The sequence below is a fragment of the Notamacropus eugenii genome, chromosome 4 (assembly GCF_028372415.1).
Source record: "Notamacropus eugenii isolate mMacEug1 chromosome 4, mMacEug1.pri_v2, whole genome shotgun sequence".
NCBI classification, from domain to species: Eukaryota; Metazoa; Chordata; class Mammalia; order Diprotodontia; family Macropodidae; genus Notamacropus; species Notamacropus eugenii.
The window spans coordinates 118,531,736-118,551,421 of NC_092875.1; the positions used below are offsets into that span (position 1 = coordinate 118,531,736).

The window sequence follows — 19,686 nt, forward strand, 5'->3', positions numbered from 1 at the left end:
AATCTCGTCCCACATCTCCCTACCTGATGCACTTAACAACAGTACACAGAAGTGGTGTAACCTCCATTGCTTCAGTGTTTTGAAATCTTTAGATTAAAAGAGACTCAGGAGTCCAAAGTATTAACACTCTGCATGGCCAAACAACCAGCCGGCATTTCATTTAAGGACTGATCATTGCAGAATGAATGGCCCCACCCATTCCTGTTTTTGAGAGCATATTCACGGATCTTCCCCCCCCCCCCCCGGGATGTTCTCCATTCCCTCTTCCAGTGAGTCTTCTGATTTATGAGCTTGTTTAAGATTTCTGTCATTATCTGCTCTTTCCATGGTTTTTCCATTTCTTTTTAAAATTTCCTGTGTTATGTAGTATATTCAGTTCTTTTAATTTATCTTGGATGTCTCTTAGAATTCTCTGAGCATGAGTTCCAAAAGAAGCCATTGGTACCATCTCCGACTTCTGCAAACTTCTAACAAGCTCCAAAGCTGAGAGCTATTATGACAACTATATTCATTCTCCTCCTGACATACGTACATGTTTATAGTCAAAATACTATTCAGTCTATGCCTGTTTATTCAAATTAGGGTATAAATTAGAAGCAATTGACTAGAGGTCCTCTTGTTCTATTCTTCTGAGATTAGATAGTTCAAAACTGTTTCTTCTGGGGGGGAGGGTCCCATTGATCCAAATGAATATGGTTTCATTATGTATCTTCCTCCAACTCTCCTCACTTACCAAAAAGCAGAAACTGAAAAAAAAAAAAAGTCTTAGACTAAGCAGAAGATGAAACTAGTTGTATCTGACTGGAACAACCTAGAAGACTCAGCAGATGTGGAAAAGCATCAGGACATGAGATCTGGGTTTGAGTGCAGGGTCTGCCCCTGTCTCTTTGGGACAAGTTGCTTCAAGATTCTAGGTCTTCATTTCCTCATCTGCTGAATGAGGGTAGTGGCCTAGACACAGAGGTTCTCAACCTGGGGCTCATTACCTTGGATTTTTAAAATATATTTTGATAACTATTTCAACATAGTTCATTCCTTTTGTAATCTATTTATTTAAAGAACATTATTCCAAGAGTTCAGAGGCTTCACTAGACTGTGAAAGGGGATCAAAACATATACACAAAGGTTATGACCCCCTCCAGAGGACCTCTAAGGTCTCTTGTGCTCTAACAAGATGAACTTGGGAGTTAAGGACCCCTAGATCACTTCAATGATTCAAGTCGTCTACTCATTTATAAAAGGAAAACACCTGCACTCTTCCCTTCAATTGTCCTAGGGAAAACAATGTGAAAACTTTAAGACACTATGGAAATGTGAACTGCTATGAGAAAACTCTTCCAACTATCTGACAACTCCAAAGGGCTGTCATCTACTTTGTCATAATGAAGATATCTGTGACCAGAATGGGCTGCTTGGCCCTAGAGGGCAGGATGGTGAGTAGCTCCCAGCAGAAGTTGCAGAGACATAAACATAAAGCTTGAAATAAGGAAAAACTGCCTAACAGCTAGGGTTATCCAAAAGCGGGATGGATTGCTTTGGGAGAGGGTGTTCCCCACTCACTGGAGGTTTTCAAGTAAAGGCTGGAACGCCAGTTGTCAGAGAACTGGTTAGGAGGCTTCTTATTCAAGAAAAGGTTAGACTACATGTCTTGTGAAGTCCCTTTCAATGCTAAGATCCTACGATCTCTTTAAGTGTGTTCTTATTTGAGGGAAAGGGAAAGTCTTTTGGTTTTTTCCATCTTGGTCTTATTCCTCAGTCCCTAACCCAGTACTTGGCATAGAGTAAGTCAATATTTAATAATTAATAAATGTTTGCTGCCTTGATTGAAGGTACAAAATGGAGAAAGTGAATTTGGGTTTTACAAAAATATTAACAAGACATCTTTATGAAACCAGGTTTATTAAAACTTCTCTACAAGTCAGACATTCATGTCCATTTTCACATATATACATATTTACAAGATCAACATAGTGTTATTAGCTTCCCTGGCAGATTGTTCTGCCAGCACACACAGACTCTTTACACATAGGCTGTATCACAGATACAAATGTCGCACAACCACGAGTGTTAGTGCATCAGAGGCTCTGGCCACTCCATTCCTCCCCTGCATTCCTCCCTAATTCCCAAGATTCTGTCAAGTTAGTATTGCCAAAAGATTCACATTTACCTTTGTTTTGACACCTTGGTTATTCAGACACAGAAGAAAAACAGGATGACAAAGCCTCGGGGTCAGACAACAAAACACACAGAACACATAGAAAAGGTCGAATGTATGTACAAAGTCCACAGTACATGAGGTATCCGTGGCATCCTCACAAGGCATTGGACAGCTTGCCAAGGCTTAGCCCTGTTGTAAAATGACCACGCCGTTACTGTGCCATGTGTATATACACACACATACATATATGTGTATACATACACATGTATATGTATGCACGCACATCTATGTGCGCATATATATATATAAAAATGTCCCATTTACCCGTGTAACCAATTCATCTTTGGGACTGTCCCAGAAGTTTACTGAAAACTGTTTAGTTTTTTATTTCATTTCAATTTATGTTAACACAAGTTGACATTTCTCCACAGAGCAACAAAAAGGGCCCCACTGTAAAGATAAAGCAGGAATCTCAAGCAGGATTAGGCCTACTTATTTTACCCTGGCAATCAATGACACAGATACATTGATTTATCAACCACATAAATTCTGAAATATTAACAACCATCATGCAAACATACACACACACACACACACACACACACACACACACACACACACACACACACACACACACACACATATTGCTAGAGGCAGATATACTTAAATAGGGAAGGGACATTCCTAGAAACCAGTCTGAGACTCTCCTAAGACTACCCAAGGATCACTTTCTAAACATTTCCATGATTCCTGCTGAAGAAAGGACATATTTGACATTTGCTGCACAGGGGACTCCTGATCCTTTTCCTCCAGGACAGCCCGGAAACAACATCAGAAAGAGATGAGAGCTAGCACACTTGGGAGGAACCAAAAAAGCTAACTGCTTCCAAGTACTCAAATTATTCACAAAACTGCAGTCTCTCTGTCTGAGATCAGAGTTCTGAAATAGCCAGGAGTTCAGAAGCTTTTTATGATTTTTTTCCATAGTTAGCTCGTAAGTACTTTTATAGCTGGGAGAGATGGGGGAGTCAGGAAGGAAAGGGGGGAACATTTCAAGTTCAGGGAGGAGGCATTAGTGTATATGAGGTCTTAATAGGAAATTGAGGAACGAATCTGGATTTATGCAGCAGGGCAGGCTCTTGTATATTCCTGAAACAGTCAAGGAATGGGGCAAAGCAGTTGGTATATGAGTCTAAGGAGAAGATGCAAGTTTAGCAAACTTCCAACAGGATAGTACAGCCCTTTGCAAAAGCAAGGGTACCTATCCAAAGAGCAGCAAGATCGCGGGTTCATTGGACCAACAGTTTATCTCATTGGTAAAATATGGCTATTGCCGGGTAAATAACCACACATACACCAAAAGCCACCGTAAGGATTCATTCATTCTCCCTCTAAATTTTTCAAGTTTGCTTCATGGTAAAAGTGTAATTCTGTCCCAATGCCATAACCTTGGCCAGTGGCAAAAGGTGCAGGTCTCAGCACCTAACCAATCAAACATGAGGACTCCCTGAGAACCGTAAAGGCTCTGTAGGGCAGTCAATCAGAGTGCTTGTCTCAGCAATGTCACCCAGCACAAAAACAGAAGGAACAGGAATTCTGAGTAAAGTAGCTGTGCTTATTTACACTGTCACTTATCTGGTTGTCACCATACTTAAAGCTCTACCCGTCTATCAAAATGGAAAGACGAAACCCTTGAAAGAAAAAAAAAATGCCATGTGTGAAAATTATGAGGTTTTTGAGGTTTTAGGATTAGCAGAAGAAGGAACTAATGTCACTGTCTTCCTGGTGTTCTGGAACGATCTGGTCTGACGTTCCTGTTTCGTGGTCTACGTATCCAGGTTCCAAAACTGACTCAAACCAGGGATGAAGTAAGACCTCTGGAGCTGTGAGTCTCTCGGAGGGCTCCCGTCTCAGAAGACTACGAATGAGGCACCTGGCTTTGGGGGATATGTGGTCAGGGATGCAGAATTGTCCACGGCGGATTTTGGAGAAGAGAGCGCTGGGGTCTGAGTCATGGAAGGGGTATCGCCCAACTAAAAGGGTATAAAGCATCACCCCTAAACTCCAAACGTCCGCCGACTTGCCAGAGTAGGTCCCTGTTGTGTTTAAAATCTCAGGGCTCACGTAGGCTGGACAGCCGTGCTTATCCGACAGGGCATCGTCTTCTCCCTTGATAATGTGAGTGTCTTCGAGACTTTCTAGTCTGAGCTGCGTCCTGCATGACAGAAGAAATAAATATGAGCTGTTGTGAATAAAGAGGAGCAGCCAAAAATGGAAACCGCAAATGTTAACAGCTAAAGTCCATAACCAGTGTTTGGAAGAGACACCAAGCCTGCTCAGCCCTACATGAAGCATGACTTGGGGGAGGGGGAGGTGTAAGGACAAATCTAGCACTGTACTGTACCAGTATCAAATGTACTTACAAGTCACAAAAACAACGAGGTCTCAATATTTATCAAACAATTCCAATTACAGCAAATGTTTGCAAACTTAAAGGGCAGGATGCACACCGTTTAATATCATCAGTGTTCAGAACGTTGGTGCTGACTTGAAATACTGATACTTGTGTTGTTAAAAGGGCAAGAACTGAGAGGAAGCAGGTACTCTAGTTCAGCCACTTAGTAGCAAGTCACTTACACTCACAACATGGTGGTGAGGATCAAACGACCTAATCTACATACAGGGTTTTGTAAACCTTAAAGCACTATTGAATTGTGAGCTAGCTCATTACGCACTATACTAACCTGCCAGGTTCCTTAATCTTTCTAGGCCTGAATTTCCTCATTTGTTAAGAGAATCACAGGACTAAGGGCTAGAACTCACTCAGAGCTCACCTAGTCCAAACTCATCATTGTTTTACAAAAAGAGGAAACTAGATCATCCTTGTCTACCTCAGACAGTTGCCAGGATCAATAGAATGATGCTTTTGGAGGTCAGGGGACTATCTTAATTTTTTTAATTGCACCCACAGTGCCTGGAACACAGTAGGCACTTAACAAATGCTGGGGACAATGACTGAAGAACCAAATAAGATAATGTTGAGAAGTACCTTATGAACTACAATGCTTCAGCCAAATGTAAGATGACTGTTGGAGAATTTACAAAAACTTTGCCAAATTCCTTTCAGGGTAAGAGGAGGGAGTCTGACCTTTGAGGTAAAGAATATCTGGGAGAAGTACTAAATTCTCTTTCAGGGAGCATGTCACTTGTCCTTTTGATTCACTGATTTTAATCTGGGAACCAGTCACTAACTGTCTGTGTTGCCATGAGGCATGTAAACACCATGAATGAAAGAGAACACAATGCTCAGTCATTTTTCTTGTGCACTGCTGAACAGCCTTGTGTCTGGTGAGCGACACACATACATACATACATACACACACACACACACACACACACACACCGCCCCCCCCCCCCCACCTTGTCCACCTGGGCAATGACAGTAATAATAATAATGATGGGAAAGTGGCAGGAAATTAATTATTTATTTGGGCATTTAGAGTAGAGAAGCATGGCCTGAAGGGAGAGGCAACACAGACAAGATGGTGAATTTGGGGTCTGTGTTACCCCTCCCCAAAGGGACGCACAATATTTGCCAGTATAGGCATTAATGTTCAGTATCAACATATAGGCAATGAGAAACTCTGTTACTGCAAAACCTTTGGTCACAAGCTGCTAAGCAAGTCATACAATATCACAGCTGAATGGAACTTTAAAGGTCATTTTACACATGAGAAAACTGAGGTCCAAAGTCACAAAGGCAGTAAGTGGCAGAGCCATGCTTTGAAGCTGGTCGCCGGACTCTCCATCTAACATTCCTTCCCCAATCCTACCAGCAGCCTCCTCAGCTGTCAGACCGGACTGTCCAGGTCCTTCCCACCTCCCAGGGCCCTATGAGCCATCTCTGTTTCCTGTACCAATCTATCTCTCCCACAGTCCTTTGAAATGGCACTGTTTCAGTTAAGTCACTTCTGAGGTTCAGCACCAATAGTACCAGCTGATGGATCAATTCCTTTTCCTCTCAGAGGCCCTGGTTTTCTGCGTGTCACCCCCCAATATTTCCCCTCCCCCCCCCCCCCCCCCCGTTCCTGCTCAGTGGAGTGTACTGTACATGCGTTAACTTCAGTCTGTCCTCAGGGTGACCTCCTGTAGTTATGTAAAATACCCACTGGTTCTGTAAACGGAAAATATGACTCAACCCACACTGTCCACCCCGATTGGCTGCCGTAGGACTAAAACCCTGCACCTGTGCTTGTTAGAGAAGAGTGTCAGCCTTAAATTGCTTAACCCTCTGCTTGCCAAAGTTGATGTGCACGACATTAGCCTGTGCAAGGCATGTTTCAGGTTAGCAAGACTGTGCAATGGATATTCCAAAAAAGGATAACCTCTTTAGAGGTGACTATGCCCAGCATCAATCATCTCTTTTAAGCAAGTAGGTCACCACTCTACTAATCTGTCCATTATCCTCATATTGAAATAGAAACACAAGCCCACAATGGGATTCTCTTCCTCTGAACAGCACCCCTGTAAGACTCAAAAAGCACATCACTAGTCACAAGCTTAAAACTGTTTTAAGTTAAAAAGTTCAACCAATTAATATTTCAGAGTAAGATCTAAAGTTCCCCTATCTGCATCATCCTCTAACCACTTATCCCCTTTATTGTCTCATCAAAGCATCCTTAGGATGGGGGAATTAAAAGTAAGATACCTACAGGACAGAGAAGTTGGGAACACTGAATGACAACACCCAAAATGTCATTCATTGGTTTTAATACTTGTATTTATACAGTACTTGTACTTTATAATTATTATCTCATTTGATCTTCACAATAACCCTGGGAGGTAGGTGCTATTATGATCCCCATTTTACAGATGAGGAAACTGAGGCAGACAGAGGTTAAGTGATTTACTCAGGATCACATAGCTAAGTGAGTGTCTGAGGCTAGGATCTCAACCCAGGTCATCCTAACTCTGGGATCAGTGCTCTATCCAGTAGGCTACCACATGGTTTAAAAAAAAAAAAAAGAGGAAGTTCATTCCAAAATGCAGGTAGAAACTAGCTACCCTATTCAGTTTCCTTCTATACAGGAAGCCTCTGATTCTCCCCCTGCCAACTGTTAGCATTCTCTCCCATAAATTTACCTTGTGTTTATTTTTTATATAAATATGTGTATATATACACACATACATATGTTATGTATACTCATACATATATGTATATGTATGTAAAAAATAGAATGTCAGTTCCTTGAGGCTAGGGGCTATTCTGCTTTTTTGTATCCTGAGCAGTTGGCACAGTGCCTGGCATATAGTAGGAGCTTAATAAATAATTGTTGAAGACTGATTTCTAAGTTACTTCAAATGTAAACTTAATACCTGAATTTCCATGCATTTTTATTCCCTCTTCCTCTAACCTAGTCCTTTATTACCTGAGTATGACCCATATTTAACACTGAATTCGTGCCAAATTTCCATTTCTTATTTATAGGAGTCATTTTCTGCAGACTTATGCAAACAAATCAAAAAAGGTGGTTATCCCACTTGATACCAGTATATGCCAAAGCACTTGGGCTGGAAGGACAGACAGAAAAAGTAGGTATTTCACAATACCTACACTTAATGTAGTTGATTATGCCTGCCACATATCAGCCATTCATATATTCTTTCAAAAAGCCTGCAGCTCTTTGAAAAATTGCCCTATGAGACAGGATGCTATAAAAGAGTAATAAATAGCTGTATCATGAAGACTTACTTTTTATGCTACATACTTGTGGCCTAACATCATATATAATTTTGGAAGGGAGAGGTTCTATAATCATATTTTATCCATCAAAACTATTTTCTTTCCTAGGCCTTCTTAGAGAGTTTAAAGTAAGCCAAATAACTGCATTTTTGTGGGTGGATGGGAGGACCAGCGTGTGTTGCATTTCTTAAATAATAAATCTGGTATAAGTGTGTTGGACCAATACAAAAATTTGCTGCAAATGCAAAAAAATGTCACAGCATTAGTTGTCACTAATGCTCACCTCTCCTCTGTGGAAAAGACAAATTTCCTGAGCTTCAAGTCACCCAACACAATGGCAGATTGGTGGCAGTGGGCAACCGCAGAGACGATTTGCTTGAAGAGCCGGGCAGCCTCCTCTTCCCGAAGCCTTTTCCGATTTCTCACATAGGAGTGCATGTCCCCAAAGTCCTTTTCAAAAAATACATATGCTTTGGTGGCCCCAAGAATCACTTCAACAATTCCTGTGATATTTCTGTGAGATGGCAGCTGGATATAAGGCCGGATTTTGTCTTGGTAGTGTTTAATAGGGAACACCTGGAGGAAAAAAAATGGGCAATAAGCTTCCTGTAGGGGAAATAAGGGCTGAAACTGGAATCAAAGGACCTGAGTTCAAATCCCAGGTCTGTAATTTACTGGCTATGTGAGCAAGTGTAGTTAACTTCACCTCTCTGTCCCTCAGCCACAGATTTAAAAAAATAAGGGGGGGGGGGCTGGACTAGGTAATGTTACACACACCCACACACCACATATACCCACACACACCCCCTCAAGAGGCAATATGGTAAGAGTTGAAAATATCCTTGGAACTGGAATTGAATGATTTGAATGACCTGGGTTAGATTTCTAGTTCTGCAGATTATGTAACCTTTAGGCAAATCACCTAATTTCTCTCAATTGCAATGACTTCACCTGTAAAATGAGGAGGTTGGGCCAGATGACCTCTAAATCCTGTCCACCTTTAAATTCTATGATAAAAAGTAGAGAGGCTGCTTCTCAGCATTCAAGCTGAACTTGAATGTTTAACTTCCACATGGATGATATCCAGAGTTGTGCCTATCTATTCCTGAAGCTGTGTTAAACTCTTATTCCTTGGGTCACATCCTTCCTCCCACTTTCACACTGCCTCTGCCAATACTTTAAACCAGTAATACCTACTAAGTATCCAGAGAATTGGTTAAGCTCCAAGTGCAGCCATCCACCAGTCCTACCTACTTGAGAGGACTCCTCTTAGTGTGCCCCATTTCCCCAAACAATCAGATCCAGCTAGGCAAGCATATCCAGTATTCAATCCCTCTCTATCCCCCCATAGTGTTCTGAACACAGTGGATGCTTTCAGTGTTCACCGACGACTGATTAGAGACTGGGTCCACTCCTTGTCTCTTTTGCCCAGCTCAGCATCAGGAAATCCTGGCTTTATTCCATAACGGCTTAAAAACTGTTGCTGTCAATTACTTAGCAATCTAGAGAGGAAGGGTGCTCATACAAAGTACAAAGAATATGGGGACTCTGCAAGATCCAGGCAGTAAGGAAAGGTAGGTAAGGAAAAACAGCAGAACGTGATTTGGAGGGAAGGAGAAAGATGATTGGGAGAGAGACGGAGAGGCAGAAACAAAGACAAAGTGATACAAAGAGAGACGGAGACAAAGGAAGAGACAAAGACAGATGGAGAAAAAATATAAATCAGTCTATGACACAGCTCTGGGCACTTTAAGCAAGCTGAAGGGTGACTCAGGTATAACCATCATTCATCTGTTTCTCAAAAGCTCAGAGTAAATGCTTTCAAAGGAGGAGTTTTAAATCTACTGATTTTTTTTCCCTTCCCAGGGAATGGGTAACTTCTCTAAGAAACCAATTGTGCTCTTTTAAAGGCCTTTTGTTTTTGCCAGGGTTACTCATATCCTAGACTCAACTGGAAACGGTGACACATGGACCGTCACCATCTGGATCCAGCTATTATCTGTTGGGAGGAACTGGATAGGATTACACAATCCTCAGGTCCCACCCCATCTCTTGTGCCAGTCTGATAGATGGCTAGCAAGGAAAACCCTTCTGCAACTCCCCAACCTCCTCCTCCTCACCCCTAGCCCCCCATTACCACTATCCATAGACATTTCTACCAAAGTGCCCTTTTAGACTGGTCACTTAAGATTTTTTTTCCTTTTTCATTCCCTAAATGCAGCTTTTGAAAACATTTAAAATGCCCCTGAAGTCAGACAGCAGGTGGCGGTAGCCAAACTCAATGACAAAAACTCCATTCAGATGGAGTCAGGTGAGCAGGAGAAAAAATCAAGCTGACCCAACTGCTGAACCCTCAGTTCAGGTGAAGAGGAAGCAGGCAAAGGGGCGAGGAGACTGTGCATTTGTGGGATTCTCTGGGTGGCTTTGGATTTGTTGGAATTGTCTAGAGGATGGGTGCGCTACAGAAGGAAACTGCGGATCCTGTTTCTGGGAATTTATATTCTCGATGTTAAAATGAAAATCCATGTCACCAATTAAAAGGAAGTGAATGAGTGTTCCAGCGGGGCCGGGCTCCTCACTTTTCTATCAGGGAGTGTCAATTCTAAGGATACTGGTTGGAATCTCTCTGTTTCAGGCCCTTGGTGGGGAGTCACAGAATCCCAGGATCGGGATCTTAGAGGTCTTGGGACCCACCCTCTCTCCCCCGGAGGCTTATTACTGGGTGCCCGTTGAAAAGTCCTAGCCCTTCCAAAACGCCAGCAGGCTCCGAGCTGGCAGCCGTGCCAGCCTCCAAGGAGGTACCTCCACCCAATGGGGCTGATAGTGAAGGGTGAGGGGCTGGATGAATTACTTTCCTGGGATGAAGAAGGTAAAGACTGCTCAAAGAGGACAGCTGTTAAATGGAAGAAAAGTGGTTGGGAAATGATGCCTCCCCCACTCCAAGTTCGCTCGGGTCACCTGAGATCCCCACGGAAAGCTTTGCCTCCTCCCCGTGGAAGCCCCCCGCCTGCTCTCCCCAGTTCGTTCCCTGAGGAGCCTTGACCGTGACTGCGCCCTCCACGAGCCTGTGACTCGGGAAGAGGGCTGAATGAATCAATGGCTAAGGTCCCTTCCGACCGAAGATCCCGCCAGACCTTTGTCCACCCTCCCCTCTCCCACGCGGCGTCCCCCGGCCTCCGGGCGGGGGTGGTCGCCGGGGGGCGGCCGTACCTTGCAGCGTAACTCCTGCCCGGTGTGGATGCTCAGCGCCCGGGACACATGCTCCCGCTCGGCCATGGGCAGCAGAAGGTAGCCGGCGATCCGGCTGGGCCCCGGGGCGCTGCCGCCGGGCGCCGAGGGCGAGGGAGCGGGCGGGGGCGTGCAGGGGGAGCTGGGGGGGCTGAGGTAGTCCGGAGGGTTCGGGCACTCGGACAGCCGCAAGCACTTGGCCGCCACCGCGGCTGCCTCGTCGCCGTCCAGGAGGCGCTTGGAAGGGGAGCCCCGGGCAGCGGGGAGCAGCAGGCCCGGGCTTCGGGGCTGGACGTTGCGGCTCATGGCAGGGCGCAGGGAACACATCCAGGTCCCGGAGCCCGTGGAGCGGGGCGGTTAAAGCCCGGATTCCGGGAAGGGCTTGGGAGCGGGGCCCCAAGGTCCGGAGATCCGACGGCTGCAGCGGAGCCCGGGGCGTCTCTCGAGGTCTTCGGGCTTTCACCCCCACGGGGGGCAAAGCGGGCCGGAACCGCTCTAGGGAGCCCACGACGCGGCCGGGGCCGGGGCTGGCCAGCCCGGGGGCCAGCTCTGTCTTCGCCCGCACCCCGAGGGGGCGGCTCGGGCCAGGGGTGTCCCGGGAGTCCCGGCTGGCGGTGGGCACCGCGGGCGGGCTCGGATGGCTTCTTGCCGCCGCCGCTGCAGAGACGATCCGGGCAGAGGGAGGTCTGCGCGGAGCGCGCCCCCCGCTCCGGCTCCGGACTAGGAGAGAAGCTTCGGCAGCCGCAGGCACGGCCGACGGAGGAACGCGGAGACGCGAAGCCCGAGTCCCCGGGCAAAGGCACCTTGGCAACTTTTGGCGGCGCCGGTCCCCCTCCGCGCTCCGGAGCCTCCGCGCTGGCTGAGCGAGAGTGAGTGAGTGTGAGCGGGCGTGAGCGGCGCGCCGATCCCAGGCTGGGCCCTCCTCCTCCTCCTCCCCCTCCTCCGCCGGCGGTGACTCACGCTGTATACACACAGTCCGATTATATGTAAACAGTTGGGAAGCCGGGTTGTGCAATGAGGTGCTACGGCTCCAGCTCCTCGGCCCACCAGCCGGCCCGCTAGGGAGCAGCGCGGGGAGGGAGGGCCGGCCCGGGGGAGCAGGAGGAGGGGTCCGGGGGGAAGGGCAGCGTCGAGGCAGACGGGCGCAGGGGACGAGGCTGGGGCCAGAGAGCCGTGCCCCACGCACGCACCGAGCAGTGCCGAGAAAGAAAGTGGAGCGGAGAGAAGGAAGCAGCAGGAGAGGAAGCTCCCGCGCGCTCCCTCTCGCTCTCCCGGCCTCTCTGAGCCAAACCCGCGGGCCGGGAAAGAGAAGGATTAAAAGTTGCCGTGACGTTAGAGTCCAGGAGCACCGAAGTCGGGCTGGGCTTGGGAGCGGGGAGGAGGAGGGACTTGGGGGCGGAGCTTAGACGAGGCCGGCGCTCATTGGCTCCAGCTCCCCCCATTCACTCCGCGGCGATTCACCGTCTCCGCTCCAGGAGTACAATGGGCTGCGGAGGAGGAGGAGGAGAAAGGTGGGGGGAGGGCAGCGCGTGAGCGGCGTTCTAGGGGTCCTGAGGGAGAGGGAAAGAAAGGGAGCGCGTGCCAGGGAGCGCGCTCCCGGCCTTTGCGGGCCTCAGCCCGATGACTGCGGCGCGGAGGGGGGCCTCGCCCTTGCCCCGGACTCGGCTGCGCCACGCAGCCGCCCCCGACGGGCCCCGGAGAGCCGAGGACAGAGCCCCCAAACCGGCCTGCGCGCAGCTCGAGCCGCCGGGGGAAGGAGGGAGCGAGAGCGCTGGCGAACGACTGAATTCCTGCAGCCTCCCCCGCGCGGCCGTTCCGGGGAAGTCCTGTGCAGACGAGAGTGGATGTGGATGCGATTCCCCCGCTCCTCCTCCCTCCGGGGTGTGCTCGGCTCCACAAATAGCGCCTTCCGTTGGGGGACGTGGAAGCAGACCGAGCGCCTCTGCCATCCTCCCCGCCTCCTCCTCCGGGCTCCCCCACGCCCCGCAGCCGGGGTGGCACGGAAATAGCTCCTGGAGCGCTCCTTCCCGGGGACTCGGGAGCTTCCTGGAGGAGGGCGGCGTGCAAACAAAGAAGCCCGAGCCCCGGCCAGCGGAAGGGCCCCACGTGGCAGCGCTTGGTTCTCGTCTCTTCCCTCTCCCCTTCGCCCCAGGGTCCGCGGGCACCGGGCCAGCCGGGCGCTCCCTCCGCTGTGCCCAGGATGCGCCCGCAGCGCTCTTTTCCTGGTCCGTCCCTTACCACCACGAGCGGGATCGTGCGATTCCGAGCTGGAAGCCTTGGGGATCATCTAGTACAGCCCCCCCCTTATTTTACAAATGAGGAAACAGGCCCAGGAAAATGAAAAGCTTGCACCAGCTGGCTGAGCCCGGATTCCAAACCTAGGGCATGATCACAAGTAACCTCACATTTTCCTTTTCCTTTTCGCCCCTTCCATATAAAGCCGTCTTTAAACATACCTAGCGAAACGGCAGTTTCCCTTTAGAAAACCATCCTAGAACGTTGAGACAGTGACCTCAGTTCAGGATAATAGTCATATTTTCCTTGCACTTGTCCCTCCAAGCCACCACCCCACAAAGATAAAGCAACTGTAGCATTAACATTCCTTCCCTGGCTTCAGATCTCGTTATCAAGGTCACCTTAGGTGACAAAGGACCGGCATAAGCTGTCTAGAGAGGCTGAGGGACTTTCCACTTAAGGTATTACTCACCGTATATCACCCTCCCTGCCCAAAGATAAAGAGGGAAATCAATCGATAAGCATTTACTCGTCACCGACTGTGTACCAACCGCGGAGCTAAATTTTAGAAATTCAAAGGAAAAAGACGATTTCGGCCCCTGCGCTAGCTAACCTTGCTCACAAGGAAACAGGCTTTAGGGAATGGGGTTAGCCCGGATAAATAACCCGATAAGCCTTTTGAAGGCCTTTGAGTTGGGCCTTCCAAGAAGTTAGTGGTGAGGTGGGAGAGCATTCCAACTTGGGGGACAGCCTGCTGAAAAGCAGTGAAGCAAGAGGTGGAATGTTGGCTTCAGGGAACAACGAGCAAGCCAGGGAAAGCCGAGATGCTGAAAAATGCCATTCGATTGCGTATTTTTAAAAAATTTCTGGAGAAGTCATGACAAGCCTTCCTTGGTCAAATGAGCCCCACACTCAGCATTTTTAAACCATTTGGGAATAGAAGGTGAAGCCTAACCCTCCTCAAGTTACAGATTAGGCAACCGAGGACCAGAACACTGAAGTGACTGCCTCAGGTAATTTGTTAGTGGACCTGGGACCAGAAACCAGATAGTATATGCAAGGACTTGGTAAAGTGTGAGGCAATATAGAGATGCAAGTATTATAATTGTTACTATTTCAGCTTCATTAATTTAACTTCATTAAAATTAACCTCATTGAAGTTGGTAGCAAAAGAAGAATACTGACCTTGGACATGTTACTTAGCCTCCCCAGGCCTCAGTTTCCTCATCTAGTCAGATATTAAACACCTACTACTTAGCCTCTGGTAAGTGCTGAGGGTAGAAAAGGAGACAAAAGTCCCTCAAGGAACTTAGAGTTTAATGGAGACTATACACACACACACATACACACATATTCATGTATACATGTAATATAAAGAAATAAGAGATAGAAGGCACCAGATTTTAGAAGGGTTGAGGAAGTCTTCTTGTAGAAGGTAAGGTTTTAGTTGGGCCTTATAAGAGAAGCCAAGGAGGTCCCCAGAAAGAATGATGAAGGAGAATGTTCCAGGCTTGGGGTACAGCCAGAAAAAATGCCCAAAATCAAGAGATGAAGAAAAGAGATTCAGTTATTAGTTGAATAGCCCATAGGCCAGTGTCATTGGATCTAAGTTCATGTACTGAAAAGTAAGGTGTAAGAAAACTGGAAATGTAGGCAGGGGCTGGGTTATGCAGGATTTTGAATGCAAATAGAGCATTTTGTATTTGATCCTGGAGGCAATAGGAAGCCAGTGGAGTTTATTGAGAAGGGGTGACATGGTTGAACCTGTGCTTTAGGAAGATCACTTTAGTGACCGAATGGAGGAGTGAGGAGAGACTTGAGTCATGCTCTTTAGCAGCCTCTTCCAGTAATTGAGGAATGAGGTGATAAGGGTCTGTAGTAGAGTGGGGCATGTTGAAGAGATGTTGCAAAGGGCTTGACAGTTGCTTGGATGTAGGAGCTGGGGGAAATGTGAGAGAGACAAAGAGAAGTTCAGGATGACTCCTCAGTCATGAGCCTGAGAAACTGGAAGAATGTTATTACCCTCTACAGTAACAGGGAAAGTAGGAGGTTGAGGGAGAATTTAGGGGGAAAGAATGAGTTCAGTTTAGACATTTGAATTTAATATGTCTACTGGATATGCAATTAAGGATTTCTAAAAGATGGTTAGAAATGCGAGGTTGGGGGCAGGAAAGGTGGATTTGAGAGTCATCAGCATAGAGAATAGTTATTAAATCCATGGGAGCTAATGAGATAACAAGTGAATATAGACAGAGAAGAGAAAGGGACCCTGAGGGACACCTAGAGTTAGAGAGGGCATGATCTGACTGTGGATCCAGCAAAGGAATAGAGGAGCAGTTAGGTAAGAGAACCTGAAGAGAGTGGTAACCCCCCAAAAAATACAGAAAAAAATATCAAGAAAGACAATGAACAACAATGTCAAAAGTTACCAAAAGGGCAAGGAGAATGAGGATGGAGAAAAGATCACTGGATTTTACAACTAAGAGATCATTGATAACTTTGGAGAGAGCAGTTTCCATGGAATGATAACATCAGAAGCCACTTCCTAAGGTGAGAGGAGAGAAATTGGAGACACCTATGATAGACAGCCTTTTTGAGGAATCTGGCAACAAAGGGCAGCAGAAATAAGGGATGATAGCTCAAATGGAAGGACAAGTGAGGGTTTTTTTAAGATGGGAAGACTTAGGCATGTTTGTAGGCAATAGCGAAGGAGCTAGTAGACTGGGAAAAGTTGAAGAAGGGATAGAGTGGGGACCAGAGAGGGCAAACTGTTGGAAGAGGTTGGCTGGAATGGGATCATTTGAACAAGCAGAGGGTATTAGTGGAGCACCTTGGCTGTTCCGCTATTTCTTGCCACACGACCAATTTTCTTTTGGTTATACAATTCTTTCATGATCTCTTTTACTCCCACTCCTCTTCAAAGGATGCAGAATATTTTAAGGATGATGCAGCTAGGTCATGTAGTGAATGGAGTTCTAGGCTTAGAGCCAGAAAGACGGGAGACGCTTACAAGCTGTGTGGCCCTGGGCAAGTCTGTGCCTACCTTCCTGGGGTGTCATCAGGATCCACTGAGATATTTTGTAAAGTGTTTTGCAAACTTTAAAACACTATATAAATGCCGTTATTATCATTACTCTTATGCTGATGGATAATACACAAATTCCTCTCACTACAATATTTGGATAGCAAGTCTTTGTTCAGTGTTCATTGCTCAACCTTCTGTGATTCTTTTATTCAATAAGTATTTATTCTGTGAGTTCTTCTGTAGTGGGGGAATTGTAATAGATCAGTTTACCCTCCCCAATCTCTTACCACTAAACACCACTACGTGAGACACAGAGGAATGAAAACTGAGAAGACCAGAGCTGTCACTCTCATTGCCCAAGGGTAGGGGAGAGGGAGTTGGGGGGATATAAAAGCTCGAAACTGGAACCCGAATAAAATGTAACTGGGAAGTATTTAACAAAATAAGTAAGAATACAATACAACAAAGATAATGTTAATTTGTGGTCTTCTAATCAATATGCAGCCCAAAGACATCCATTTCTAATTGAGTTTGGTACCATCGGAGAATATCAAGCCCCTGGGTAGGGAAGCACTCTGGACCTGAAGGTTGCAAAAGAATCTCATTTCCTCATCCAGCTAGTCCTTGTAGGGTGGTCAGTGTAAAGGAAAGTCTTGATTCCACTGCCACGACATCCCTCTAGCATGCATTCCCTTCTCTTCACCACAGGGCCCCTGGAGTACTTCTGGTCTTCCGGCCTCATCACCTCTCATTCAGACAATTGTAACAGGCTCCAATTTGGACTTCCAGCTCCTAGTCTCCCCTCTTCAATCACTTTTCTATACTGCTGCCAAAATATCCTCTCTAAGGGACATCTCACTATCTCGTTGCCCTGCTACAATAAAAGCTTCAATCGCTTCTGATTGCCACTAAGCCACTGGCGTTTAAAGTCCTTCACCTCCCCAGGCTTATTTCACATTCCTCACCTTCATATATTCTACCTTCTGATCAAAACTGGCCTACTTGGTGATCTCTGGACTTACCATTTCTTTTTCCTGTCACCTTGACTTTGCAATGGCTGTGTGCCAGGCCTGGAATGCCCTCCTTTCTCACCTCTGCTCTTAGAACCTTGAGTTTCTTTCAAGACTCACCTAGTGAGTCATCACTAACCTGAGCCTTTCCTGATCCTCCTCATATTATCGTGTATATGCTAACCTATTTGCATCTTGTTTCCCTTCCCCATAAAAGAAAAAACTCCCAGAAGTCTAGGACTTCAGGTCTATGGTGAATACCCTTCTGAAGATCTGCAGATGTCAGCCACAGCTCCAGAGAACAGTAATAGTTCAGCATATTCATAGAATATGAGCATTTGTAGCTTTAAAATTTGTGAGAACCTCATATAAGTTTAAATCTTATGGAACCTCAAAATTTAGAAAGTATTTTCTACATACCCAACCTCCAAGATAAGAAGGGAAGATGATAATGTCCCCATTCTACAAATATGGAACTAGCTTTAAGTATAATGAATGACTCATTCAGGGGTCACACAGTTAGAAGGACTGCTACGAAGAAACTGGTTAAAGATTTTCCAAATGATTGTACCTTCTCCCCTCTCCCTTACTCCTTTCAATGTATTTTAAGAAGCTCATGAAATTCCTATACTTGATGCTTTAATGGATGCGCGATGCCATGAGTCATCTGAACATATAAATTTTTTTCTTTAAAAAAAAAAAAAGATTTATCCTGGGGACTGCATTTTCTCTTTTCATAAAACACACACACACACACACACACACACACACATACATACACACACACACACACGATGTGATCAGAGGTCTGCGACTATTTTTAAGTAATTCATCTTGCCTCTCCAAACATACCATTTTCCCTCTCTCTGGCTGAAATATGCCTTGGTGGCAGCCAGCCAACCCCATCTTCCTTCATTTTCTAATCCGGGCCCCGTGCACTACACTGTTTGGTTGGAAGGGTTTTCATTAAATAAACTTGACTCCATCGCTTTGCCTGCCTGAAGTATTTATGACTTTAGATGGTTGGGGAGCTTAAACAAAAGGCCCCAAGGAGTCCTGGAGTTCTGGGATTAATTTGGGGGCAGCTGCTATGTTGGTTCTGGATTGCAATGCTGTCACTTACAGCTCTTCAGTGAGAAAACAGTACATTTTTCTGGAGCCTCCAATTAAGGTCTCCATGTTCCTTCACCAACCAACATCCTAGCCTTATCAGTCCTTAGTGAACATGTAAGAGGAATGGAGACCTTGTCCAACAAGAGTCAATCTAAGGACCTGGGGATGTTTAGCCTGGCTAATTAAATTCATTTCAACAGATATTAAATTATTCCTATGTTCCATGCATCATGCTAGGTCCTGGGAATAAAAAAAGGCAAATATTAAACAGTCCTACCCTCAAAGACCTTATATTCTATTGAGACAAACAATGTGTACATAAATGGGCTTGTACAGAATATATGCAGAATAAATATAAGTTAATTTTGGGAGGGATGAAAGAAGGATGTAAGAACAATTCTCCAGACAGAACAATCTACACCTGAAATAGATTGCCTTGGGAAATGGTAGTTACTAAGTTCCCCTTCAGAGGAAGTAATCAAGTGAAAGCTAAATAACAATTTGTCCAGAAAATGGGATTCTGTAGAGCAAAGTTCTAGCTGGCTCTTTACAGAAAGTGCTGCACCTTGAATCAGGAAAGCGAGTTTAAACTCAGCCTCAGAAACTTGCTAGTTATATGACCCTGGAAAAGTCACTTAACCTTCATCTGCCTCAATTTTCTCATCTGTAAGATTTGAATAATAATGGCACCTACCTCTCAGGGCTTTTGTAAGGATCAAACAAAATACTATTTGTCAGGTGCTTTGCAGACCTTAAAGCACTGTGTAAATGCCAGCTATTAATATTTTTTAATTATTTAGTATTTCATTTTCCCCAATGACATGTAAAAACAATTTTTAACATTCATTTTAAAAATACTCAGTTCCAAATTCCCTTCCTGTCCCCCTCATTGAGAAGGCAAGTAATTTGATGTGTTATACTGTTACTGTTATTATTATTTCCATCTTGTCTAAGATCCCGTAGGTCACAAGAAGCAGTGAGGACCCTCTTCTTGCATGACCTCAGGCTTCTAAGTAGAGTAGATGTCAAGATCAGTACAGTGACTGCCGGTGGAAGCTGCTAACATGGCTAGGCATCCTGGGAATTTTTCCTGTTTGTTCTACAGCTCTCCCCTCAACCTACCTTTTGTTTCTAGTCCTAGAATCCTGAGCATAGAATGTCTAGGAGTGGGCTC

General features: G+C 45.9%; 1 protein-coding gene across 2 annotated transcripts; it reads right to left on the bottom strand.

Moving 5' to 3' along the window:
• Positions 1 to 1,880: 1,880 nt before the first annotated feature.
• Positions 1,881 to 14,533, bottom strand: TRIB1 (tribbles pseudokinase 1). 2 transcript variants are annotated; one of them, XM_072603089.1, is made up of 3 exons: positions 13,837 to 14,533; positions 8,185 to 8,477; positions 1,881 to 4,373 (listed from the first exon to the last, which is right to left on the bottom strand). In XM_072603089.1, exons 2-3 carry the CDS (start codon positions 8,337 to 8,339, stop codon positions 3,908 to 3,910), a joined length of 621 nt encoding a protein of 206 aa, XP_072459190.1. In that variant the 5' UTR covers positions 8,340 to 8,477; positions 13,837 to 14,533; the 3' UTR covers positions 1,881 to 3,907. The 2 variants fall into 2 exon arrangements, with proteins under 2 accessions (XP_072459190.1, XP_072459189.1); XM_072603088.1 differs by lacking the exon at positions 13,837 to 14,533 and adding an exon at positions 11,112 to 11,603.
• Positions 14,534 to 19,686: the final 5,153 nt, after the last annotated feature.